General features: G+C 35.6%; 2 protein-coding genes across 3 annotated transcripts; one reads left to right on the top strand and one right to left on the bottom strand.

Moving 5' to 3' along the window:
* Positions 1-6,117: 6,117 nt before the first annotated feature.
* LOC145011123 (DNA photolyase) lies at positions 6,118-9,913 on the bottom strand. 2 transcript variants are annotated; one of them, XM_078969760.1, is made up of 13 exons: positions 9,898-9,913; positions 9,442-9,792; positions 9,050-9,183; positions 8,802-8,939; positions 8,612-8,723; positions 8,207-8,519; positions 7,912-8,125; positions 7,748-7,837; positions 7,406-7,661; positions 7,207-7,319; positions 7,025-7,123; positions 6,895-6,942; positions 6,118-6,651 (listed from the first exon to the last, which is right to left on the bottom strand). In XM_078969760.1, the coding sequence occupies exons 2-13, from the start codon at positions 9,716-9,718 to the stop codon at positions 6,283-6,285; spliced, it is 2,163 nt and encodes a 720-aa protein (XP_078825886.1). In that variant the 5' UTR covers positions 9,719-9,792; positions 9,898-9,913; the 3' UTR covers positions 6,118-6,282. The 2 variants fall into 2 exon arrangements, with proteins under 2 accessions (XP_078825886.1, XP_078825885.1); XM_078969759.1 differs by lacking the exon at positions 9,898-9,913 and having other exon boundaries at positions 9,442-9,839.
* Positions 9,914-25,917: 16,004 nt separating this feature from the next.
* LPA2 (low psii accumulation2) lies at positions 25,918-27,107 on the top strand. The gene is made up of 2 exons (XM_078966792.1): positions 25,918-26,387; positions 26,808-27,107. The coding sequence occupies exons 1-2, from the start codon at positions 25,976-25,978 to the stop codon at positions 26,951-26,953; spliced, it is 558 nt and encodes a 185-aa protein (XP_078822918.1). The 5' UTR covers positions 25,918-25,975; the 3' UTR covers positions 26,954-27,107.

The raw sequence follows: 27,107 nt of genomic DNA, 5'->3' as shown, positions 1-27,107 counted from the left end.
ACACATTAGAACCAATCGAATCGAGAATGGGTTGGCTCCATTGCCCTTAACTTAAATCTCCATGAACATGTTTGTCTCCCCTGCACCATCAAGCTTCAAAAACCCTAACCGAAATTCCTCCTTGTGATCTATGAGTCCATTTTGGTGATATTGGTTGCTTATAAAGGAAGAAGAGGCATTTGAAAGGATTGTGGTGCTTCTTGGTTGGAGTGAAGATCTCTTTTGGTTCTTCTTGGTTGTGTGACCTAGTTGGAATGGAATGATTCCATAAACTTGGAAACTTTATGGATCATATAGATCCCTTTGAGATCAAGAGTTGTAGATCTAATGTTTCATGGTGTATGTTATCCTATGCATGAGTTTAAAGCCTCTTTATCACTCTTGTTGACCTAAAATGGAAGATACATTCATTTGACATGCATGTCCATAAAGCAGCTAACTTTATGGCTCTTGGGGTAAAGGAAAACGCATATGGAAAGTTTGGGTTTGTGTCTTTTGTGATTAAGGATTTAATGGTTGAGTTATACTTCTTGATGGCCTTTAGAACCTAGGTTTAGTAAAATAAATTATCAACCTCCATCCAAAATGGACTCAAAGATCACATCTATTTTTTAATAAAATTAACTTTATTGAAAAAAAATAAAAAGAAAATGAAAGAGAGAAGGTGATGACCTAAGCTACTGTGATGAGCGGATCACGTGCCTTCTTTTCTTCTTTTCTTTTTTCACATAGAGTGTAATTATAGTGAGAGACTCATCAATGACCTAGTCTCAACTATTTTAAAGTCTCCAACCCAACATTAAAACTTATTCTTTAGATTAAAATAGAGTTTTTTTACCATACATGTATTTTTGAAAAACTTATTTACCTAACAGGTATATTTTTTAACTTATTTACAATATAGTGTTATTTAGAAATTTAATAAAGTAAATAATAATAAATAATAAATAAATAAACACTCTGGCCTAATTTATTTTCTTGCAGATCGTTTTTTCCCTGGGTAAAAACACGAGCTGCACATCTCTAAATTTCCAATAAGATCGTCATCTCCGACGACTTCAGCGACTACGACTTCGGCGACTACGATCCAATGTCGTCAGCGAATCCAACAACGTCTTCGGTGGCGACTACAATACGGAACAGGTATGCTTCTTTGGCTTCAACTACAGGTTCGTTTTTGAGTTCGATTTTGAACTATAACTTAGATTTTTAGGTTGTAATCTTTAGCTTAGGTTCATTTGTGAGTTCGATTTTTGATTTCTATATTTGTGAGTTCGATTTCTGAGTTGTATTTGTTTCGATCACAATTTGTTTGGTTGATAGGTTGATGTTGTTTGATAGTTGATATATTATTTTTATTTGTATTTGCTCCGATTTCTGATTTGTATTTGCTTCGATCAGTTTGATTTCTGATTTTATTTGCTTGAATAATGTTTTTTTTCTTTTTAACTTTCCAGAAAGCCTTCGTAAATACCCATATACCATTCATTTCAATTTTATAAAACATTTCAGGCACTCTGAGATAGATTTGAATTTTATAGTTCTTGATGTAATAATTGTTTATTGTAGATGTTCGTTATGGGTTTTTCTTCATAATCTTTATTTATATTATTTAATACTAGTGATTTTAGTTTTTGGATTTTAAGGTTTTGTTTGTTTTTTCTAAAAAACCACTTCAGACTGCTTATTGCTGCGCCACGTAGCACACGCACATCATTTGACCATTCGTAGTTGTTTGATTTTCAAAAGACTTCTGACTTAAGAACTACTTTGTGTGTGCTACGTGGTATAGCAGGAGGCCAACTGCTTCAAACTTTTTCACACCTTACTGTAACTTACTGCAACAGTCTGCAGACGTTAAAAAACAAACAGACTTTTTATTAAATGTTGCAGCCGTTTGGTCCACCTCTTTTGCTACAGAGGGTTGAAGAGGTGGTTTGCAGACTTCAGAAATTTTCATTTCAAAAAAAAAAAAAGAGCACCTAAGGTGATGTTTGTTTTTTCTGAGACAAAATGTCTGCAGTGTGCGGACCACATCTGTAGACCTCTGCAATAGAAGAGGTGAACCAAACGTCTGCAGTCTGAAAAAATAAGATTGTTTGTTTTTTTAACATCTGCAGGCTACTAAAATAAACTGAAATCTAAATAAATTGATTTTTTTAAACTTCAAAGTGATTTTTTAATATTTCTATGACTTTGTTATAATAATTAACGAATCTAGATCAACTTTTATATATTATTGTATAAAAATAAAAATGGTATGAAGTAAGGTATATATTTGATAAAAACCAACAACTTTGATTGCAAAGTTATAACTAAACATTATAATTAGTGATCAAAGAATTTGATACATAAATAGATGGAAATAAACTTCGATTTTTTCAATTAAATCCATTAAAAACGTACCATAAATATTTTCTCGAGAAATTGACGATAATGTATTAAATAATGTTTTATAAAATTTGGCAAAAAATAGGGAAAACTACAATAAAGTTCCTACATATTGGCCTCATAATCGATTTAGCCCTTATATATTATTTTTATTCAATTAAGTCCCAAATACCGATAATCATATTCAATTTAACCCTTTGACCCGGTCAACAGGTCATCCAACTTTCAAAAATTACATTTTCGGCCCAGATTTCAAAATTTGTTACAAATTTGGTCCAAAATTTACACTAACTTTTTGGTCCAGATTTTAAATTTTTTTAAAAATTTGGTCCAAAATTTACACTTTTTGCCCAAATTTTAGAATTTTATTATGAATTCATTCTAACTTTAGTCTTTTTTACAACTTTTTTTTTCTCAAAAGTTTGTTTCTAATATGTTTTTTTCTTTAAAACTCATATTTGTACAAAAAAAAAAACATATTTTCACATAAAAATCTTATTTTTTCTATATAAAAACTTTTTTTAAAAACTTTTTTGTATATGAAATATCTAATTATAAAAATAGGTTTGGATTATTTGTGTGATTTCTCTTAAAAAATCAATTAAGAAATTAAAAGTAACCCTAAATTATACTATTAAATTATAGTTTGTCAAAAACTAGTTACACTAGTTACCCTAAATTAAAAGTAACCCTAAATTATACTATTACTATAGATATTTTAATCTGTGTTTTATTTAGTGTGTATTCTTTTTTCTATGGGATTTTAATATAGTTGTTTATATATATTTTTCAATCTGTTGTATCTTCGTAAATTAAATCATACCTTCGATCACATATATATGACAAAAGGTATGTAAAGTTGTTCTAATCTCATATATGACAATCCATATTGATTTCAGTAGGAGTTGTAACTATCAACGTTTGTAATACTTTTTTACATTTGTTAAATATCATTTTCTGCCAAAAACTTCCTTATCGACAAATGACAATTGCTCCATTCTAGATAGTTATTTTTTGTTATTACAACAAACAAAATTGACACATGAATCCGATTTTACAAAGAAGTTTAAATAAAGAAATCCAAAGTGATGATAAATTATAGGTATGAATATGTATTCAGCGAAAAACAAAAAATATGAAATTTTCAATATGTATCATCTTCTATTATTTAAACTTTTCCTATAAATGTGATTAAAGAACAAATAAATAATATTAAAATAAGTGTAACTAGTTTTTGACAAACTATAATTTAATAGTATAATTTAGGGTTACTTTTAATTTCTTAATTAATTTTTTAAGAGAAATCACACAAATAATCCAAACCTATTTTTATAATTAGATATTTCATATACAAAAAAGTTTTTTAAAAAAGTTTTTATATAGAAAAAATAAGATTTTTATGTGAAAATATGTTTTTTTGTATAAATATGAGTTTTAAAAAAAAAACATATTAGAAACATACTTTTGAGAAAAAAAGTTGTAAAGAAAACTAAAATTGGTATGAATTCATAATAAAAATCCTAAAATTTGGGCAAAAAGGGTAAATTTTGGACCAAATTTGTAAAAAAATTTAATATCTGGGCCAAAAGTGTAAATTTTGGACCAAAGTTTTAATAAATTTTGAAAATATATAAGGGTTAAATCGATTATGAGGCCAATATGTAGGGAATTTATTGCAGTTTTTCCAAAAAAATATAAGAATATATTATGATTTTTTTTCATATTTATATAAACAACTTCAACGACTATTATTGTAATAAATCTTTATTTATAAATTTGTCAAAAATATAATGTTTGTATCGTCGAATGTCTTTGGTCCACATCTGCATCAAGAAGAGGGCACGCATATATTTTTAGATCTGCAGTGTTTAAAAAAACAAACAGTCTGCGAAGGCTAATGTCTGAGCGTGGTCTGCACGGTGCAGACAGAAGAGGTCACATAGATCTGTAGACAAAAAATAAAGACTACCTGGACATGAAGTTAGCTGTGGGTGGAAATTTGCAATTAGAAAGCATGAGATTTTCGGGTATTTGAATATGTATATGAAATTTCGGATATATGCATGTGAACTAGGGATGAAAGTGGGTCCAAACCCGGACCGGATGGACCCGGACCCGGAACCGGTTAATGGGATTTTGTAGAACCGGAAACCGGACCGGTATATAGGAACCGGTTCCGATTCGGTTCCGGGTACGGTTCCGGGTAAAGTGGGTCTAGAACCGGAAAACCCGGAAACAATAAAGTGGGTAGGTTGGAACCGGATAAAGTGGGTTTAGAACCGGAAAACCCGAAAAAACCGGAATTTTTTGGTAATTACTTACTACTTAGCGGATTAAACTTTGAAAATTTTCATATTGATATCCCGACTTTGGGGGACTGTAACTCATTGAATAAGAAACTAAAATTAACAAAATTATAGTCTAAAATCATGTACAAACTCTAAAATACACTCTGGAAAAAACCGCATGTCAATCCGACTTTAAACGAATGAGATATGCATGTGTTAACATTTTCACATAATACAAATTACAAAAACAAATTGCTGAAAAGTTGAAAATTTTCAGTTTTGATATCCCGAATTTGGAGGACTGTAAATCATTGAATGTTAAACCAAAAATGACAAAATTAAAGTCTAAACTCATGTACAAACTGTAAACTACAAGTTTCAAAAAACCACATATCAATCCGACTTCAAACGAATTAGATATGCATGTTTTAAAACTTTCACCGAAAAACAAAAAACAAAAAAACTAAAAACTTCCAGTTTTGATATCTCGACTTTGGGGGACTGTAAGTCAATGAATATTAAACTAAAAATGGCAAATTTATAGTCTAAAAACATGTACAAACTCTAAACTACATGTTGGAAAAAACTGCATGTCAATCGGGGTTGAAACGAATGATATATGCATCTTTTAAACGTTTTACAAAAACCGGTTCCGGCCCTAAAAGTGGTTTCGGTTCCAAACACCGGTTCCGGTTTTTAGACCCGTTTTACCCAGACCCGATGGACCCAAACCCGGTTACCCGGAACCCGGATAAAGCCAATTTTTAAACCCGGAACCGGAACCGGTTTTATATATTCCGGTTCTAACGGTTCCGGTTCCGGTCCGGGTTTGTGGTTCTAAATCTCATCCCTAATGTGAACAACATAGTTACGATCGCCACATGTCACGTTCCTTGTGCAACACATGCTTAACAAAATATATAAAAGAAAAAAAGATATTCAAAAATGTCCAAATATTTTGCAAGCCAAAGGTTAATAACATATTTCTTTGGCATCATTTCAAAATTACTATTTCGTATTTCAATAGATATAGAATGTGTATTTCTAACATATTTCTTTGGCAACATTTCAAAATCACTATTTCGTATTTCAATAGATATAGAATGTGTATTTCTTTTTTTCAGTTTTATCAAATAATTTATAAAATTGTTCTTTACCCCTTTCCAAAAATATGTAATTTTATCGATTTTCAACCAAACGTCATCTTTTATGTCCTTCTAACTATCGTATCCAATTCATATTTTTCTATTTTCTTTAAAACTTTGTTAGATTTCAATAAAAAAAAAAACACATTTTTCTAAGCAAGTCTCTTTCTACTATAGGTATCGATGGTATAATGGCATAAACAAGGTAGTAACATCGCAAATGAAACTCATTTAGAGGTCCCAACATTACTTCTCTTCCTAGTGTTATATAAATACTTTCTAGGCACCTATGGTTGATGATTAAACCGTTTATTATTTATTAAATACTTATTACATAGCATTTGGTGTGTTCTTCAATGGCTGATGTGAAGCTAACACAAAAGAATAAGAGATAATGTCACTAAATACCAATCAAGTTTCATAATTGTTCCATTTTAGGTACCTCAAAACTTTTTTTTTCAAGAGGTTTGACCACTAAACTCTTTTTCAAGACTTTGTTTTTTGGTTGGCGTTCTGCTATCTTTGACTTTTTGTTCCAATATCTGACATCTGTTTTCAACATTGACCACCCATTCCTGAATGATAGAGTTGACTTCTTCTGGTACCTCATCATGGGGACAGTGTCCTGCATCTAACTCCTTGATTTCAATTTCTTTGAAGTGTTTTTTGACAAGATTTACTTTGGTTTTTGAATCAGAAATCGGGTCTTTCATCCCCTGAATAATCATGACTTTTTCCTCAAGTCCTTTGAGTACATAATTCATTGGAATTGAAGGATCAAATGTAAAAAGGCTTTCCAAAACCACCACTGCACCAGGGTCATATGACTATTCTTCATTAAGGAAATGCACAATTCACAACATTCACAAAAACTTAAAGTATAATATAAGTCCACAATTTGTCAGATAAAAAGTCACATAAAGAGTAAGTTACATTTTTGGTCCCTGAGTAGTGATTTGCAATTTTGATCCTTATTTGAGTTTTTTTGTAACATTTTTGGTCCATGTTCCAAGTCATTTATGTTATACTTTAAACTCTAAAAAAATATATAATATGGCCTTAAAGGATACTGCCCTTACCATCTCACTGAGAAGCCCTTCATCAGCACGATCCCTTTTCTGCAAAAAAAAAAAAAAAAAAAAAAAAACATAACATAATATGATAAATTTATATGGATACAAAAGGTTTCAAGAAAGTTACAGTTGGGTAGCAACTCCTCACTAAATTCCTAACACTCAACTTCAGGTAGCCTGAAATGCCCCTAGCACCTAACCATGCAATTCCTGAAGTTTTCCTTTCCTGAAAAGCAAAATAAACAAATATATTAATTCCACAAAAACCTCTAATTTTTATCTTAAAACAATTCATATATATATATTTACCTTAAAGGGAGGTACAGAAGAATATTCTGGAATGTAATGCCCAGCACTATTCAACAGGACCACAGACTTAGCTAAAGCAGGCCATAAACCAGCAACAATTGAAACAAAATAGCCTGTACACATGGCAATTAGAAAAGATTATCATTATAATTTATAGATTAAAAAAAAATTATAAAAGATTGAGAAAAAAAAAAAAAACCTCCAAATGAGTTCCCAACAAGATGAACTGGTTCCCGAATAACATCAACTATAAAATCTCTTATAAACTCAGCCCACAGAAGTTCAGTGTATATAACATTTGGTTTCTCTGATCTTCCAAATCCCAAAAGTGTAATGCCCCAAACACAGTTTCCATTTTCAGCTATATTCTTAATATTCTCACGATAATGCTCCAAAAAAGCACCAAAACCATGCACAAGAAGAATTGCAGGACCTTCACTTCCCACAACAGTATACTGAAAAGAAAAAACAAGAAAATCCCATGAGTGATTTGAAATCAAATTCTTTATAGAAAGTTTAAAGATTAGTTTTTTAAACTAGCCTGTATTAGATAACCATTCCACTTCCAGTATCGAATAGAATATCTTTTAGTTGAATCAAGTTGACTTCTTGATGCCAAAAGACTATACCACTGCCAAAAAAAAAAAAGTCACAGATTTGGATTAAGATTCATCAAGATAGAGGGCAATAGTGGAAAAAGCACACCTCTGTTGAGAGAACATGCCCAGCTGCTGCAGCAATGGTGGCAGTTGAGTACCCAAAGGGTGACAGAAATCCACCATTTCTGTCTTTTTCATATTTTAGAGTCTCATAATACACTCTTCTTCTAGAAACTATTCCAAGCTGAAGGACAGGTCCAAAAAGAGTACCAAATGAAGATCCTTCACGTGTTTCAGCCTTGCGTAATTTGTCATGCACCCTGCAATAATATATATATTAAAAAAACCAGTTATTTAAATTCTAAAATTACATAAAGATCCAGGCATAGAATGATACATACTCCTGCCAATCATCGCGTGTAGTACCCTCTAAATATTTTAGATATGCTGACAATGCATTAAGCACATCATTTGTTCCACCTCCAATAGCATTTCCTTGTTGTGTTATGAATGCTGACTTTTTCAATCTTTTTTTGTTAGTTTTAGTAAGGGGCATCAAATTGGTTTGACTAGTCAGACCATTTGATGCAAGAATCCTAGCATTCTGCATTACGTATTCGGCTGAATTGCTCTTGATGGAAGTCCAGCTATCTTTTGATTTGTATGGATTCTCATCTATGAATTCCTTCAAATCATTCAGTGTTGGTAGAGCACCTGGATCATGGAGCAAATACAATTTCTATATCAAAACAAAACATTAAATACAGTTACTTTCTCATATAGGAACCATATTACTTAATACTTACCCCAGGCTAAATCTGTTGATATAGCAGGTAACTTTGGGGATGAAAGAGGTGAATGTATGGAAAATTTTAATTGTTGAAACTCATCATATGACAATGGGATGTCCATAATGTTCTGGAAAGATTTAGATTACATCAGCATAATCCAAAAGGCAAAGTTTGAAAACTAGTACTGATGAAGTGAAAGATATACCTTGATATCATAAAAGGGGGTATTCCATAGAGATATTTTAGGGCTCTTTATGTCTCCCAAGTTTTCTTTAACCTTCTCAATTACCAACTGTAAGTCATATTCCACCTCTTCTTGTGTGTAAATGTTTGCAGCTCTGACCTGTTTCAACCCTAGGTGATGAATTAATTATGAGTGGTTGGGTAATGAAAGCTGCCCCTTTTCTTGTCCAATCTTAAAAATTCTTAGCAAGCAAACCTTAAGGTAACAACCTCTTTTACAAGATCTTGGATTACAGATTCTGTCCTCCCGAACCTGATCATCAGATCAGATCCCTGATCCTTCAATGACTTTCTCAGATCTTTCACAGCAAAGAGGAGCAGCTCAAGCTTTTCCTCAGTAAAGCCTGCAGTTGGTAAAACGAGAACCAATGCATCAAAATATTGGGTATAATACTATCATACAGTATATGCACCATTTTGATTGCTACAACGATCAAAATTTTCTCCAAAAGTTCGTATCGTTGAACTGGAACTTCAAATATTAAATTGCATCACTATTCTTCAATGCGAGGATTAGTGATAGTGTATGAAACGCGAAGAATCGGTTTGAGAAAGCTTACTCTAATTGCGGAAGTAATAGTAAAGTAGTTAAAGGCACTCACAGCGAAGAATCCGGTGATCGAAGACATACAGAGGAACAACCACCGTATGCTTCGAGGCAGCAATTAAACCTGGATGATCATCGACACGAAGATCATTCTTGTACCAAAGAACTGCAGCGCCGGTGCTTTTTCCGCCATTGGAACTTGTTATTGCCTTAGAAGTGGGCAGTTTAACGGTGGCCGAAGAAGAACACCGGACGGGAGTTAGTGGAGCTGATTGACGACGATTTTGCAAGAACAAGGCGGTTGGAATGCAGGGGTACACAAGAGTCGCCATGGAGATAGAACTGGGTTTCCATCAATGGATATTGCAGATTAACATGATAAAATATCTAGGGCTCCCATGGAGTTCTGTCCAAAAGGATAGTAGTTAGACTGGTCACTTGAAAGTAAAAGAATAGTGAACTAACTTCATGTGTAAAAAATAATTTGGAAAGATTCGAACCCGTATCTTACATCCATCATCCACTATAAGCCAGGAATTTGTTAGATTTAGTTACGTAGATATACTTTCCTATTTTACTGTAACTCTTGATTTTATAATGAATCATCATCCAGAATTCGTAGTGATTTTTATCATATAAAATATGGTATCCGCCTAAAAGACCCCTCGCCTTCCTCTAGCCGTTGTTAATCTCTTTTCACCTTCCTTATAGCCATTGTTAGTCTCTTTCCACTCCCCTTGATATGCAAACGATTAAAAACTCTTCATCTGACTATCTCATTCTCATAGATGGAAACGAATCCTTCCACTTCTCTCGTATCAAAAAATTGGTTACGTTGATGACACCATATTGCCACGCCATAAACCTTAACATGTGTTATTCCATCCAAATTTCTTTACACTTTTAAAACATCCTCATTTTATCCAACCGCAGAAAACTTTAAATTTCACGACACAATGTTTTCATTAAAATAATTAAAATTGTGAAATATGATGTTAAAAATGGATGGTTATGTTATAATTTTTTTTTTTTTTTGAAAACGTAGTCATTTAGCTTTTATTCTTTTACCTTTTCCGATGGTTTATGTGGGATTAATTTTAAAACATCCCGCAATAAATTTTTCCATTTTTAATCAAGATAAAATACTATTTTCATAAAACCCAAGTCAATAAAAATCATTTGTTACAAAATACAATCATCCAAAAATCAAAATATCATAACAAACGCGGAATCACATAATACTAAATATGTTGATGAGTGTATGAAGTCAAGTCTTCGTCTTTTCGCGCTCATCTAAAATATCTGAAATATTTAATCCACAACTGTAAATCAAAATGTAGTTATTTCCACAAAATACTATACACAACAATATACATACAATGCATACAAGTAATGACATTCGGCACAAAGCTAATCCGGTCCTTTATCCTTCAAATAAAGTCGGTCCGCCTTGAGTGTTTTTACCTTTAGCACAAGGTTAGACCGTCTTCAACTTGCCCATAATATGTCGACATATATAAATACACAAATAGGCGGTGTAGTATAAACATAGTGAAAAAACTCACCTCACAAATAGACCGGGTAACCACCACGACACACAAACAATAACAGACTGGTCTTACACACCACCTAGATATTAAATAAAAAGGGGTCAACCTCAACTATAACCTAAAACCCTAAAGTGCGATCTAAGGTTAAACTTAGTAAAAAAGTCAACAGGTCAACATGTTGGTTAATGGATGCGCCACACCTTCTTCTAGGCGTCCCACATCCACAAAAGGACAAAATAGTTGGAATCTTAGGCTAAAACAAACACGTATGAGAAAAGCCTAAAAAGCGTATCATGTCCAGACCTTCTTCACAAGGTGAAAAGACTTAATCCATTAAGTTAAGATCCCATACTTCCAGATCTGGTTCCTAGCATGGTCTTAATGAATAAAGTTTCCAACTTTACTCATTAAGACACTACAATGAAGCAATATCTAAACTTTATGCACTTAAATGACATAAAAGCCAAAATAATTTACATGGCTTAGAGGACATGCACAAAACACCAACTTTCCAAGTCCAAAAGGTCCATAGAACAATCCTAAGTGCTCAAAAGAAGTCGGAGTCATCTTAACTCCAAGCTCACTACCAAAAAGGGACCAGAAGTGCATAAAAAATGACAATAAGCAAGATCTAGTAAACTAAGAGAAAAGCTTGAAGCTTTATAACTCACAAAGGTCCCAGAAAGGTGCATCCTTATTGGATCTACACTTTCTCTTCACTTTAATGTACCAAAGGAAATCTTGATCTTCAAGCTTCAAGCACAAACAAAGGGAAGATAAGGTCTCAAGGCGAAACTATTGGATTAAGGTGTTTAAGCTCATTACTAAATTAATATAAACTTAAAATAATAGAAGCAAAGTCCTTTTGGGTTACCCTCGTAACCAAAATAGCTAGAAATGGTATTAGGAGAGAGAGAGAGAGTGAGAGATGGAGAGAGAAAGAAAGATAAAGAGAAAGAAAGAGAACGAGTGAGAGAGAGAAAGAGAGAATGTTTTGTTGGGAATAAATAATTGATATGTTAATTTGTTATGTGATTAATAAATTAACATGAGATAAATAGTTAAATAATTGATTTGTTAATTTATATGGTTAATAAATTAATAAGAAATCAATTAGAATTAATTAATTATTAATAAGAATTAATATGGAATTAATTTCAAATTAATTGGAATTAATTAAAGGTGCAAGGGGGTGAATTGTAATTGTTCAATAGTTAAACAAAGAAATCAATTCTAGAAACCTCCATGGCATGGACAGGTTTGGAGGCTCCTCTAGGGCTTCTGGAAACCTCATGGTTACATAAAAAAGAAATTATTTGAATTAGAATTAAATCAATTATTTTAATCAATTCAAATATTGTTTTGCCTGCAAGTTACTTAAACTATAAATAGGACCCCAAGACCATCAATTTTCGTTCATGACATCCCTAAGAGTATTAGGAACGGAATTTCCTTCTTCTTCTCTCTCTCTCTCTCTCTCTCTTTCTCTCTCTCTCTCTCCTTTTCATTATAGGGTTTATAGGGTTTTGAGTGTGATCAAAGGCACGAGATTTCTGGTGCTTGCTTTATAGAGCTTGTTCAAGAATGATTTTATTGATTATTTACAACAATAATCAAAATGTATGTAAACTCTAATCCCTTTATGAATTTCGATAATAATAAAGTATTCATAGGGTTCTTGATGTTCAATTGTTTGTTACAATCAATAGAGAAAAAATTAAATCCAATAGGTTGCATGTGAACTTAGGGTTAAGTTTTTCCGACACATTATTTTTATGATCTATAAAACCTATCAGAAACTAGGGTCAAAATGAGAGAAAATGGGAACTAAGGTTTCTAGTGACTCTCTTTAGGGACGTTAGAGGCTGCAAATTATCCAAAACTAGAGAGTTAAAGGTTTTTAAATAGCCCCAAAACCCTAAAAAACGTTCAACCCATAGGTCAGGCACGTCGCGCCCTTAAGAGACGTGTCGGGTCCAACCTGATTGATTCCAAATTATTTGATTTTCAGATTCTTTTCAAATTAAGAAGAATAAAGCCAGAATAAATTACATATCAGGAATAAGGATGTTACAATGTCATAGATAAAAATCAAAATAAAAACGACTTAAACGAAAAAAGAAGACAGGTTAACACTATACGTCACAACGTCAGATACATTAAATACATCCACGATATAGAGCTCTTGAGAACTATAAATGTGGCATTTATACATATCCTAAACAAGAATGTCATACAAAAAAGCAAAATACAAGCAACTCAAACATAAAGAAGACAAGTCAATACTTGAAAGAACACCCATCAAATACTTTCCTAGCCTAAGACAGTCTCACTCACCTTTTAAGATCACGTGTCATGGACACAACAATGAGAATCATAAAATAAAAAAAAAAAAAAATAAAAAAAAATAAAAAACTCAAACCTGGATTTAGACATAGACAGTTGACTAACTAAAACAATGTTTTAATAAATTTTGGGAATATAAAATATTATAAGGCTTTTAAAAGAAGAAACAACATAATCAACACCCTCTAATGACATAATGTACCAATGACAGTCATAATAGATACAAAAAAACCAACAAGATAATGAGACAAATAATGAAAATTAAGGTGACATATGGCATTAAGCACCTACATCTAAGATCCATAAGGAGGAAGGTGTATTTGAAATAGTAGAAGACGAATCTATATGTGAGGTCGATGACATGACAAGGGACTGGACAACAAGGAACGATTTATGCTAAGAAAAACATAAGGATCCAAAACAAATGATGACATGGTGGTGGTTTGGTGTAACATCCGGAATCCCAGGTATATTATTCTAATATTTTATTTTTGGAATTTGTGAAGGAACTCGGCGAGTTGATGCTTAGACTCGTCGAGTAGGGTCGCGGTTTATCTTCCGGTTTCGCGTTGGACTCGGCGAGTCCACGATGTTTAATGAAACCCTAATCCTCCGGGGTTGGAGCCTATTTAAGGGCACTCTTAGCCTTCCATTGTGGCTACCAGTCCCTCGAGAGCACCCTAAGTGAGCTAGATCGTTTGGTAGGAAGGAGAAGCCATATTTGATCTTTCTATCTTTGGTTTAGCAAGAAGAAGGTGATCAAGAGAAAGAGGAGATTGAAGGAGGTGTGATTCAAGTGGTTTCAGAGTCCAGAGACTTCAACTTGAGGTATTTATTCGGACCTTCTTCAGTTTTGGTATTGAAACTTAGAGTTAGGGTTTTATAACCTCTTTTGAGGATGTTTATGTGGAGCAATTGGTCCCTAATTGAGTTTATGCTTTGGATATGGACTCAAAGAGGTCTAGAGACCTTAACCCTTGGAGCTTTATGGGTTACCTTGGAAATTATGAGCTTAGGATGCCATTTTTAGGGCTAAATAACAAAATATATCATCTAGATGATATACAAGTGTCAAGGTCTGGACTTTACGTGATTATTACGCTTGGGAAAGGCTGATCTATGGATTAGAGGAACAGATCTGACCTCAGGAGGTCTATGGAGCTTTTGCATGGCATGTACTCTGTAACGCCCGGGTTTCAAGGATAAGCATTTTTGTCAATGTAATAGTCTAGGTCAAATCTTGTAACTCTTTTTGAAGTAATAACGATGAAATAGTTGAGTATTATGTGAATTATGTGTGTTTATGTGTTTATTATTTAATTATAAATGTATAATTAATAAAGAATAAAAATGAGCGTCAAAAATTAAAGTGTGAGATAATCCCGATATCTCTACATAAAGTTGTAGAATATGTCTCAAGGTTTCCGTACATATAAAGAACGTCGAAATCCGAGTTATAACGAAGAAGTTATGACCCGTCAAAGTTTCGCAATAGAACCGGCACGATACCGGGAAGCGTGAATAGTGAATTTACGATAGAGCGAGATTTAGCCTTAGCGATCTAAACAAAAGTCGTAGAATATGTTAAACTAAGAACATCGATAAAAAGAACGCCCAAATCTGACTTCGTATGAAGAAGTTATGAGATTTTAAACAGACCAATCATGTCCCGGCCTGTTAAAAATATAACTTTAAAAATAAAGTCAAAATTAGCCGACGGAGTCTAAACGAAAGTTTTAGAGTACGTATCCACCTACGCGTGGATATAAAGAACGTCAAAAACGGAGTTCGTATGAACGAGTTACAAATTATAATAGCATATTTACGTATTAAAATAAAGTATAAATCATGTATACGTACACATATATATACATATGTATATATCATTAGAAAGGTATCGACGATGCGGTCATTATAAGACTAATGTTGAGTTCTTTCGACATTAGTTTAGTACAAATATCATTAAATCCATTTAAAATAGTATTATAGAGGGGTGTTTAGTTGTTTATATAACTAAAAGGTCATTAAGTAATTATGGAGGGTAGTTTTTGAAAATTCAATTAGTATAAATAAGAGCCTTGGGCTCTCATATTTCTTGCACCATTCTCTTGATTCAAGAGTCATTCTCTCCTTATCCCTCGAGCATTTCGGTCCCTCGTGATTCGACTTCTCTTTCTGTAGTTTAGTATAGTAAGGTGAGCGCTGAAGCGCTGCACGAATCTTTCTTAGAAAGATTCAGCGACGAAGTTCTGCCCCTGCAGAGCCCGACTCCTAGCTAAAACCCCTTTGTAAGTAAGTTATGCTTACCTTATTTTAATATAGCTTATATTTAAAATTAGTATTGTTATTATGAACTTATAATAAATACTTGGGCTATTATTATGGGTTATATAAGTATTTTTTTAACGCTTATATAATAATAATAATAATAATAATAATAATAATAATAATAATAATAGCTAGACTATTAATTAGTCTCAGCGAATAATAGACTAAACTCTAGTGGTAATAATACTAGGTTTCGTCGAAGAAAATTCTATTTAAGAAGCGAAGCGCTGTCTGAGTTCGGAATCACCACCTTTTCAAGTGAGTGCATAGTTACTTTCATCTTACACATAGATATGAAGTATTTTATATATTACGTGCTATGTGTGCGTATTATCTGTATACTTGTTATCTATGCTGGATGAATGTTTTTATACAAGTTTTAAATGATTTAAACTGTATATGTATTTTATATCTACAAAAATGTTGGGGGTAAAACATGGGTAGATGTAATGAGACGATGTGTGATAAAATGATGAGAGGCCTCAATGTTGTTGTTGTTGATTCAGTCATCTAGCGGAGTATAGATGACGACCACGGACTCTTCTAGACAGTCCAGTGGAACACTAGCAGGCTCGCAACCTGTAGGTGTTTGTGAACGATGTGTTCACCGGTGTACTCCATCCCCCACATGGTTTCCTTTAGGGCATTTATTGTTGAGGAACCCCCTTAGCAGTAGTGTCCGTTCCGATGATGATCCTTAGGATAGGTCCCTTGTGATAGGTGTTTAGGGACATAAAGTGAGGATAACGGGAACGGGTAATCGGGTTATTGTTGATTGATGAAATTAATAAACTTATTTATTGTGGGTTGAAAACCCTATGTGCTCACCAGGCTCCCAAGCCTGACCCACTCAGTTTTATGTATTACAGGAAGTGGCGGTTGAGCATAGATATGATGTTGGACGAGGGATTACGGATATAGGCATGTAGATATGAAATAATGTAGTAAGGCTAATATTGTACTGTTTATACTTTTGATCTGTATGAGCATGACATCCCGAGTCTTTTAATGAAATACATTTCTATGGAAATGCTTTTAATAAATCTTTATCATATTATTGTTTTGGGACAAATTCCGCAACCCTTTTATTAAAAGATAACTCTGATTTTGAAATAAAGTATAAACAAAACCGGTCTTTTCTGGCCGTGATGTTGGGGATGTCACAGTTGGTATCAGAGCATTAGTTTAAGAGAACTAGGAATTTGTAGGATTTCTAGACTTAAACTTAGAATGCTAAGCGATGATTGTGAGGTGTGAGCACTAGCTTATTTTAGGAATTGTGCCTAAAATGATTTTATGTGCTAAATGCTTTATGCATGATATGCTATTATTTTGTTCGGATCTATGGTCTGTTGCCGACCGGATCTGGAAACCTTATGTGTTTAGGATTCTAAACGTACGACTACGATATTAGAACTAACATGTAAACGTTTCGGAGTGATAAAGACGATTTAAACGTCTATCCTAAATAAAGATCTAAATTCACCTTATTCGGTGTATAGATCAAGATGGCAAGGACCCGTAGCGGAAACGTGAACGCGAATGGAGGTAGGAACCAACCCCCAGTGATCGAGCAAATACCAATTGTGGAAGCCGCTGACGGACCAATAACGATGGCCGGAGTGCAAGCGATGATCCGGGCAATGTTGGATCATCAAATGGAGGAAACCAGGCGTTTGCTCCAGCAAAATCGAGAGGAAGCGACTATTCAGATCGAACAGCCCGAGTTGAACGAAGGGCAGACTGAAGAAGGAAACTACAGTGGGACTATTGGTCAAGCCAACCCACCGATAGTTAGGCAAAACCACCAGGATGGAGGAAATGATGGACGTGGATGCAAATACAAGGATTTCATGGCATCCAAGCCACCGAGTCTATCTGGAAGCCCGACGCCGGTGGAAGTCATGAACTGGATCTCTGAGATGGAGACAATGTTTGAGAGTTGCGAGTGTAGCAATAGGCAGAAGACCGCTCTCGCAGTTCCTCTATTGAAATCTGGAGTACTAAGCTGGTGGAAGCTATTAGCTGATTCGATGCCCAAAGGTGAAGCAAGCAAAATGTCGTGGGAGGATTTTCTGGTACAGTTGAAGATGCAATACTGCTCTGAGCAGGATCTTCTGGAGATCAAAAACGAATTCCAGAATTTGAAGAAGGGAAGAATGAGCGTTACTGAATACGCTGCAAGCCTTACTGAGAAAATGAAGCTTGTTCCTCACCTCGTCCCAATTGAACTCTCCAAGGTTAACAAATTTGCCCTCGGATTACCAGCGGACTTCGGTCCAATGGTCAAGCAAACTACCACTTTGAAAGCTGCCATCTGGGCTGCTAAGAATGTGGAGACCCAGATACGAGAGAAGGGTCTGGAGAGAGCGGAAGTGGGAGAGAAAAGGAAATTTGACGGATCCTCGAGGTCCGGTAAGAAAGGTAAATTCTCGAAGTCTGGTTCGAGAGGAGGAGGATCAGAAGCAAAGTGGTGTGACAAGTGCAAGAAGAAGCACTTTGGGAAGTGTGATGGAGGAGTCACTTGTTACAAATGCGGAAAGCCTGGGCACTATGCCAATGAATGCACCCTCAACCAGAAGGCATGTTATGGGTGTAATGAAGAAGGGCACATTTTGAAGGACTACCCGAAGAAGAAGGAGGCAGGAAGACCCAACATACCACCAAAGCCGAAGGCAAGAGCCTTCCAGATGACGCTCGAGGCTGCAAAGGAGGCAGCAGACGTCGCTTCAGGTACCTTTCTTGTAATTGGTTTGCCTACAAATATACTATTTGATTCCGGAGCCAATTACTCCTTTGTGTCGCATAAATTTAGTGTGAAATTAGCATTACCTGTAGAAAAACTTGATAACGCCCTAATTGTAGAAGTTGCCAGTGGCAAATTCGTACCTGTTAGTAATCGTATTAGGAACATCGTCATTGACCTAAACGGAAACGAATTCCATGAGGAACTATTACCCATAGAGTTAAACGGTTTCGACATCGTTTTGGGTATGGATTGGCTTAGCGCCAACGATGCCGAGATATTATGCCGAAAGAAGATAGTTAGGATAAACCCACCCAGAAAGGAATCATTTATGGTGTACGGGGACAAACGCAGAGTGAATTCTGGAATCATCTCCCTGATGAAATCCAGGAAATGTTTGTCCAAAGGATGTGCATCATACTTGGCATTCGTAATCGATGCTAAGCAGGAAAAGAAAGAGGTGCAGAATATACCGGTTGTGTACGATTATCCGGAAGTCTTTCCCGAAGATCTTCCCGGATTACCACCTGATAGGCAAGTGGAGTTTCGTATAGACTTGTTACCAGGAACAACACCGATAGCAAAGGCACCTTACCGATTAGCACTGATGGAGATGAAGGAGCTCATGATGCAACTTCAGGAGCTGTTGGACAACGGTTTCATTCGACCTAGTTCATCACCCTGGGGAGCTCCGGTGTTATTCGTAAAGAAGAAGGATGGAAGCATGAGGATGTGCATAGACTACCGAGAGCTGAATAAGGCAACGGTGAAGAACAAGTATCCATTACCGAGGATTGATGATCTATTCGATCAGCTGCAAGGTTCGAGCTACTTCTCAAAGATCGATCTTAGGTCAGGATATCATCAGCTGAAGGTGAGAGAGCAGGATATTGAGAAGACTGCATTCAGAACAAGATATGGACACTACGAGTTCTTGGTTATGTCATTCGGACTAACCAATGCTCCCGCAGCATTCATGGATTTGATGAATAGGGTTTGTAAACCATTCCTCGATAAATCTGTGATAGTGTTCATCGACGACATTCTCATCTACTCGAAAAGCCAGGAAGAGCATGGCAAGCATCTACGAGAAGTGTTGGAGGTGTTAAAGAAGGAGAAGCTTTTTGCAAAGTTCTCCAAATGCGACTTTTGGATACGGGAAGTCCAATTCTTGGGTCATGTTGTTAACCAAGAGGGAATAATGGTTGACCCCGCAAAGATCGAGGCTGTAATGAAGTGGGAACGTCCGAAGAGTCCCATGGAGATTCGAAGGTTTCTAGGATTAGTCGGATATTACCGATGATTTATCCAAGGCTTTTCTTCAATAGCTGCTCCATTAACAACTTTGACCCATAAAGGAGCTACGTATACATGGAGTGAGAAGCACGATGAGGCGTTCAAGAAGCTAAAGAAGAAGTTATGTGAAGCACCGATACTTTCTCTACCCGATGGAGTCGAAGATTTCGAGGTTTACAGTGATGCATCTGGAGTCGGGTTGGGTTGTGTTTTGACCCAAAGAGAAAAGGTGATAGCATACGCATCTCGACAATTGAAAGAGCACGAAAAGAACTACCCCACTCATGATCTGGAGTTGGCAGCGGTAGTATTCGCCTTAAAGATATGGAGGCATTACCTCTACGGCACGAAGTGCAAGCTCTTCACTGATCATAAGAGTCTCCAGTATCTCTTTAATCAGAAGGAGTTGAACATGAGGCAACGACGTTGCCTAGAACTTCTCAAGGACTACGACTGTGAGATACTTTACCACCCGGGTAAAGCAAATATTGTTGCTGATGCTCTCAGTCGGAAAGTCAATCTTGAAAAGAAAAGGCCAAGAGCGTTAAGAATTGAAGTCATCTCGACGATTATGGAAAGTATCAGGAAAGCTCAAGAAGAAGCTTTAGAGAAGAATGACCGAAAGGAAGAACGTTTGGGAAGAACGTTAGTGTTCGGTACAAACAGTCGAGGACTGAAGGTATTCCAAGATCGAATTTGGGTACCTAAGATGGGAGGAATAAGAGATCTTCTGATGGAAGAAGCACATAAGACCATGTACTCAATTCATCCCGGTAGCACTAAAATGTATAAGGACTTAAAACCCTACTACTGGTGGCCGACGATGAAGCTCGATGTTGCGAAGTATGTGGCCGAGTGTGTGACATGTGCGAGAGTCAAGGAACAACATCAAAAACCGTATGGAAGTTTAGAACCTTTACCTGTACCCATGGGTAAATGGGAAGACATCACCATGGATTTTGTGACTAAACTACCCAGGACGAAGAGCGGACACGGCATGATTTGGGTAGTGGTGGATCGTTTCACCAAAAGTGCACACTTCATAGCAGCCAACGAGAAGTGGTCTATGGATAAGCTCGCAAATGCTTACGTGAAGGAAATTGTAAGACTTCACGGTGTCCCTCTTACGATTGTATCAGATCGTGATAGTCGTTTCACATCAAGGTTTTGGAGGAGTCTACAAGAGGAGTTGGGTACAAAGTTGTGTTTGAGTACTGCTTACCATCCGCAAACTGATGGTCAGAGCGAAAGAAGGATTCAGACGTTGGAAGATATGCTGAGAGCATGTACCCTCGAATTCCAAGGGAATTGGGACGAGCACTTACCTCTGGTAGAATTTTCCTACAACAATAGTTTTCACTCGAGCATCAAGATGACACCTTATCAAGCCTTGTATGGACAGAAGTGTCGTACGCCATCTTGTTGGCTAGAAGCTGGAGAGAAGCAGTTTATGGGCCCCGAGATAGTCCATGAGACTGCTGAGAAGTTGAAGATGATTAGGGAAAGAATGTTAGTAGCTCAGGTTCGTCAGAAGAGCTATGCTAACAAGAAAAGACGACCGATAACCTTTGAAGTTGGGGATTCCGTTTTGCTTAAAGTCTCACCATGGAAGGGACTTATACGATTTGGGAAACGAGGAAAGTTGAGTCCAAGGTTTATTGGACCGTCCAAAGTTCTTCAGAAGATTGGGAATCAAGCTTACAAGCTGGAATTGCGCGAAGAACTCAATGGTATTCATAACACCTTCCATGTGTGTTATTTGAGGAAATTCATGGGAGATGTTCCCGATATAATTCCAATCTCATAGTTAAGGTTGGATGAGAATAAAAGGCTGATCGAAGAGCCTGAGGCAATTGTTGACCGTAAGACTAAGAAGTTACGATGCAAGATGGTCGACTTAGTGCTAGTCCGATGGAAACATTCGAATGGGCCGAATCTCACTTAGGAAACAGAGGATGACATGATGAGTCGCTATCCACATCTGTTTGCTGATGCATGATTCCGGGAGGGAATCATCCTAAGGGGGAGAGAATTGTAACGCCTGGGTTTCAGGGCTAAGCATTTTTGTCAATGTAATAGTCTAGGTCAAATCTTGTAACTCTTTTTGAAGTAATAACGATGAAATATTTGAGTATTATGTGAATTATGTGTGTTTATGTGTTTATTATTTAATTATAAATGTATAATTAATAAAGAATAAAAATGAGCGTCAAAAATTAAAGTGTGAGATAATCCCGATATCTCTACATAAAGTTGTAGAATATGTCTCAAGGTTTCCGTACATATAAAGAACGTCGAAATCCGAGTTATAACGAAGAAGTTATGATCCGTCAAAGTTTCGCAATAGAACCGGCACGATACCGGGAAGCGTGAATAGTGAATTTACGATAGAGCGAGATTTAGCCTTAGCGATCTAAACAAAAGTCGTAGAATATGTTAAACTAAGAACATCGATAAAAAGAACGCCCAAATCTGACTTCGTATGAAGAAGTTATGAGATTTTAAACAGACCAATCATGTCCCGGCCTGTTAAAAATATAACTTTAAAAATAAAGTCAAAATTAGCCGACGGAGTCTAAACGAAAGTTTTAGAGTACGTATCCACCTACGCGTGGATATAAAGAACGTCAAAAACGGAGTTCGTATGAACGAGTTACAAATTATAATAGCATATTTACGTATTAAAATAAAGTATAAATCATGTATACGTACACATATATATACATATGTATATATCATTAGAAAGGTATCGACGATGCGGTCATTATAAGACTAATGTTGAGTTCTTTCGACATTAGTTTAGTACAAATATCATTAAATCCATTTAAAATAGTATTATAGAGGGGTGTTTAGTTGTTTATATAACTAAAAGGTCATTAAGTAATTATGGAGGGTAGTTTTTGAAAATTCAATTAGTATAAATAAGAGCCTTGGGCTCTCATATTTCTTGCACCATTCTCTTGATTCAAGAGTCATTCTCTCCTTATCCCTCGAGCATTTCGGTCCCTCGTGATTCGACTTCTCTTTCTGTAGTTTAGTATAGTAAGGTGAGCGCTGAAGCGCTGCACGAATCTTTCTTAGAAAGATTCAGCGACGAAGTTCTGCCCCTGCAGAGCCCGACTCCTAGCTAAAACCCCCTTGTAAGTAAGTTATGCTTACCTTATTTTAATATAGCTTATATTTAAAATTAGTATTGTTATTATGAACTTATAATAAATACTTGGGCTATTATTATGGGTTATATAAGTATTTTTTTAACGCTTATATAATAATAATAATAATAATAATAATAATAATAATAATAATAATAGCTAGACTATTAATTAGTCTCAGCGAATAATAGACTAAACTCTAGTGGTAATAATACTAGGTTTCGTCGAAGAAAATTCTATTTAAGAAGCGAAGCGCTGTCTGAGTTCGGAATCACCACCTTTTCAAGTGAGTGCATAGTTACTTTCATCTTACACATAGATATGAAGTATTTTATATATTACGTGCTATGTGTGCGTATTATCTGTATACTTGTTATCTATGCTGGATGAATGTTTTTATACAAGTTTTAAATGATTTAAACTGTATATGTATTTTATATCTACAAAAATGTTGGGGGTAAAACATGGGTAGATGTAATGAGACGATGTGTGCTAAAATGATGAGAGGCCTCAATGTTGTTGTTGATGATTCAGTCATCTAGCGGAGTATAGATGACGACCACGGACTCTTCTAGACAGTCCAGTGGAACACTAGCAGGCTCGCAACCTGTAGGTGTTTGTGAACGATGTGTTCACCGGTGTACTACATCCCCCACATGGTTGCCTTTAGGGCATTTATTGTTGAGGAACCCCCTTAGCAGTAGTGTCCGTTCCGATGATGATCCTTAGGATAGGTCCCTTGTGATAGGTGTTTAGGGACATAAAGTGAGGATAACGGGAACGGGTAATCGGGTTATTGTTGATTGATGAAATTAATAAACTTATTTATTGTGGGTTGAAAACCCTATGTGCTCACCAGGCTCCCAAGCCTGACCCACTCAGTTTTATGTATTACAGGAAGTGGCGGTTGAGCATAGATATGATGTTGGACGAGGGATTACGGATATAGGCATGTAGATATGAAATAATGTAGTAATGCTAATATTGTACTGTTTATACTTTTGATCTGTACGAGCATGACATCCCAAGTCTTTTAATGAAATACATTTCTATGGAAATGCTTTTGATAAATCTTTATCATATTATTGTTTTGGGACAAATTCCGCAACCCTTTTATTAAAAGATAACTCTGATTTTGAAATAAAGTATAAACAAAACCGGTCTTTTCTGGCTGTGATTTTGGAGATGTCACATACTCGCCGAGTTGTTCTTGAGACTCGGTGAGTTGAGTCGGGGTAGCCCCGCGATTCTTACCTGGGGACTCGTCGAGTAAAGGAAGGGAATCGACGTGTTAAATAGGACTAAAAGAGTTAAGTGGACACAGGTGGACTCGCCGAGTCGGGTCAAAGTTTGACCGTTGATTTTGGTTGACTTTTAGGGTTTGGTCAACAATGAGGGCCTTTAAGCCAAGGAAGGGGTAAAATGGTCTTTTACCCTTCTGAGAGTGCTTAGAGAGAGTAGAGTCTAGTTCTGAGAGTTATATTTATGAAAGTATTACTTTATGTGTTTAGCCGGAGGCTAGATCGCATTCCTACCGAGTCAGTGATTTACCGGGACATCTGAGGTGAGTCTTCTCACTATACTTTACCTTGAGTGGTAATAGAGTTATGTGCCAAAGTTATTGTATGCTATTTATGTGATGTGTTGCACTGCATTATTTCTATGTGATTTATGTCGTGTGTATATGAGAGTTATAACCGGAAGGTTCACAGAGCTAGGACCAGAGAGTCCACAGAGTTAGGGCCCAAGGGCCCACAGAGTTATAGCCTCGAGTGGCTAGTATGCGTGATGTGTTGTATTTTGGGGAACTCACTAAGCTTTACGCTTACAGTGTTATGTGTTATGTGTTTCAGGTACCAGTGATGATCGCGGGAATGCGCCGACATGACTCGTATACACGCATGGATTTTTATGTATTTGATCTTGGGAACTATTTTTGTGAACCAAAGTATTGATACAATGGGATTTTGTTTTAAATGTGTTTAAAAATGTGAAAATTTGTTTTAAATTTTACGGTGTTACAATTGGTAGTATTAACAACATGCTCTAGTGAAGATGCAACAGTTGTAGTGTTAAAGTGAGGAGGACGAGGTGACCATGAAGTAGGACCTCAAGGAGGTAGCTAAAATGATCCAGATAGTATGTTTTTGGTATGGAAGTCGTCGTCGTTGTTGTTTTCCTTTGTTAATAAATAACGAACACTTGAATTTCCAATGGTTATTTTGTTACGTAAATCACGTTCATCATAATCAGATTTAGAAGTTGGTATGTTGCGGTTTGTAGTGAGAGATCATTGTAGGACAACAAAAATAATCAGGGAAGTAAATGGTTTAGATTCTTTGCCGGCCTAAGGTTTAAGACAGTCTTTTCTACTATCCTTTCATGAACAACTAAATCAACCCTTAGAATTGAAGTATTCATCCATATAATAATTGTAGAGTTACCAATCTCCTAAAACTCAATAGATATTACAAAAATGGATAGTTTTCTCATATGTAGGTTTAACTTGTGTAGTGATAACATAACCTCCTATATACTTCCTACGTAGTTTTTCATAATCTTAGACAATTTGGTTGACATTTTTTACAATTTAAACTCTGGCATCAAGCTCCATTTTTTTCATTTAAATGAGCTTTAATTTGCATCAACAAAGACTAATTAAATCACTAAGTAAGAGTTTCATCTAATATACGAAGAGCTTATAAAAATAGTTTTTTTTTTTTTTTTTTTGTAACGGCAAAACTATTATTAAACTTCTAGCAAAAAGCTAGAGGCAAAAGAAAGCAAACAAAATACAAGACATAGGAAACCAAATTACATGACAACCCAATGGAAAGACACCAAAATTCATTGTTCATATTTCATTCCCTTTATATTAATATATTAACCCATACGAAAGTTAATATTTTTATGTCTTCAAACACCTTGGTTGGGGAGGAGTGAAATTGTTAAAGAGAAAGATCATTCCTAGCTCTCCAAACTCTCCATAAAATAGTGCTTTTTTGTTAAAGCCAAATCTTTTTGTGGTTTTATCACTTGTACAAGTAGATAAAACCTCAAAAAGTAGAAGGATATAAAACGTATGTTACGAAACTACAAGGAAGAAAAAGGAAATAAGAAAAGTCTGTAAAATCATCCGCAAAAATGGTGGCTTAACGAACTAAACAGAAAATGGCGTTAATTTTCCCCTCATCTTCAACCTTCATCAGTTTCAGCCACAAATCCCGCCATCAACTTCACCATCTGACCGCCATTAAAGCACAGAACACGTCGTCATCACCAGAGTCTGCCGAATCAAGCGATGAGACCTCTTCGTCCCTCAAATCCGAGTCACCTCCCCTAGGGTTTGGCTCGACTTCTTCCGTTTCTACATCATTTCCGGTGAAGAAGCAGAAAGGTAAGAAGGAAAGAGCTCGGATTATTCGCCGAGATCCTGTTGAAACTCCTAAATTTGCTTCTCAACAAGCGGAAAGAGGAGGAGAGGCGTCAAATGAGCAGGGCATCAATGAGCGCGCTTTTCTTCTTGCTTGGTTAGGGCTAGGTTCGCTAATTATTTTTGAAGGGCTTGCTCTTGCTGCTTCAGGTATTGCAAATTATAACTTCGAATTGAAATTAAGCACAATCAGTTATAGTTATCAACCAATTGGATTTTATTCTCACCAACTTAGTGTTAAGAATTTAGATCGAGTAAACTAAATATTTCTTCCACGAATCTGAACAGTTCTGACAAACTAAACCTAGGAGCTGCATATATGTTTGTTAGCACCTTGCACTTAAATTTGAAGAGAGGAGGAGATTGAACATTGTTGATCTTTATCCAAGTTCTATGATTTTTCTTGAACAATCTCAAATGACGATTTTGTAGTTCATCCCTCTTTATCTTCTACCATATTGGGATCAAAAAGGGGGAAAGTGGGGATGATTTGAAGAATGGAATAGCATGACATTTTATTATATTCATGATTTGTGTTCTGGGCTTGATTGTAATGCTTTGTGTGTACAGGTTTCCTTCCTGAAGAATGGGATGCTTTGTTTGTGAAGTATCTTTATCCATCATTTACCCCAACTGTGTTCTTGTTTGTTGCTGGAACAGTTGTCTATGGAGTCGTTAAGTATCTGGAAAATGAGAAACCCAATAGCTCAAATTGATCTTGCATGTAATCTTATACTTTATCTTTATATAAAGGGCTAAATGTAATAAAAAGCAATCTACTTTCTATTTTTTCTCTCATTATAGCAATGAGTAAATTGCTACCTGTTGTACCAAATAAGTTCTTTTATTAATTAATTCTTTTTTATGTCA

This window comes from Lactuca saligna, chromosome 8 (genome assembly GCF_052625555.1).
Source record: "Lactuca saligna cultivar CGN05327 chromosome 8, ASM5262555v1, whole genome shotgun sequence".
Classification (NCBI taxonomy): domain Eukaryota; kingdom Viridiplantae; phylum Streptophyta; class Magnoliopsida; order Asterales; family Asteraceae; genus Lactuca; species Lactuca saligna.
Note: the sequence above shows the minus strand (reverse complement) of the source record. Positions and strands in the feature narration are given on the sequence as shown.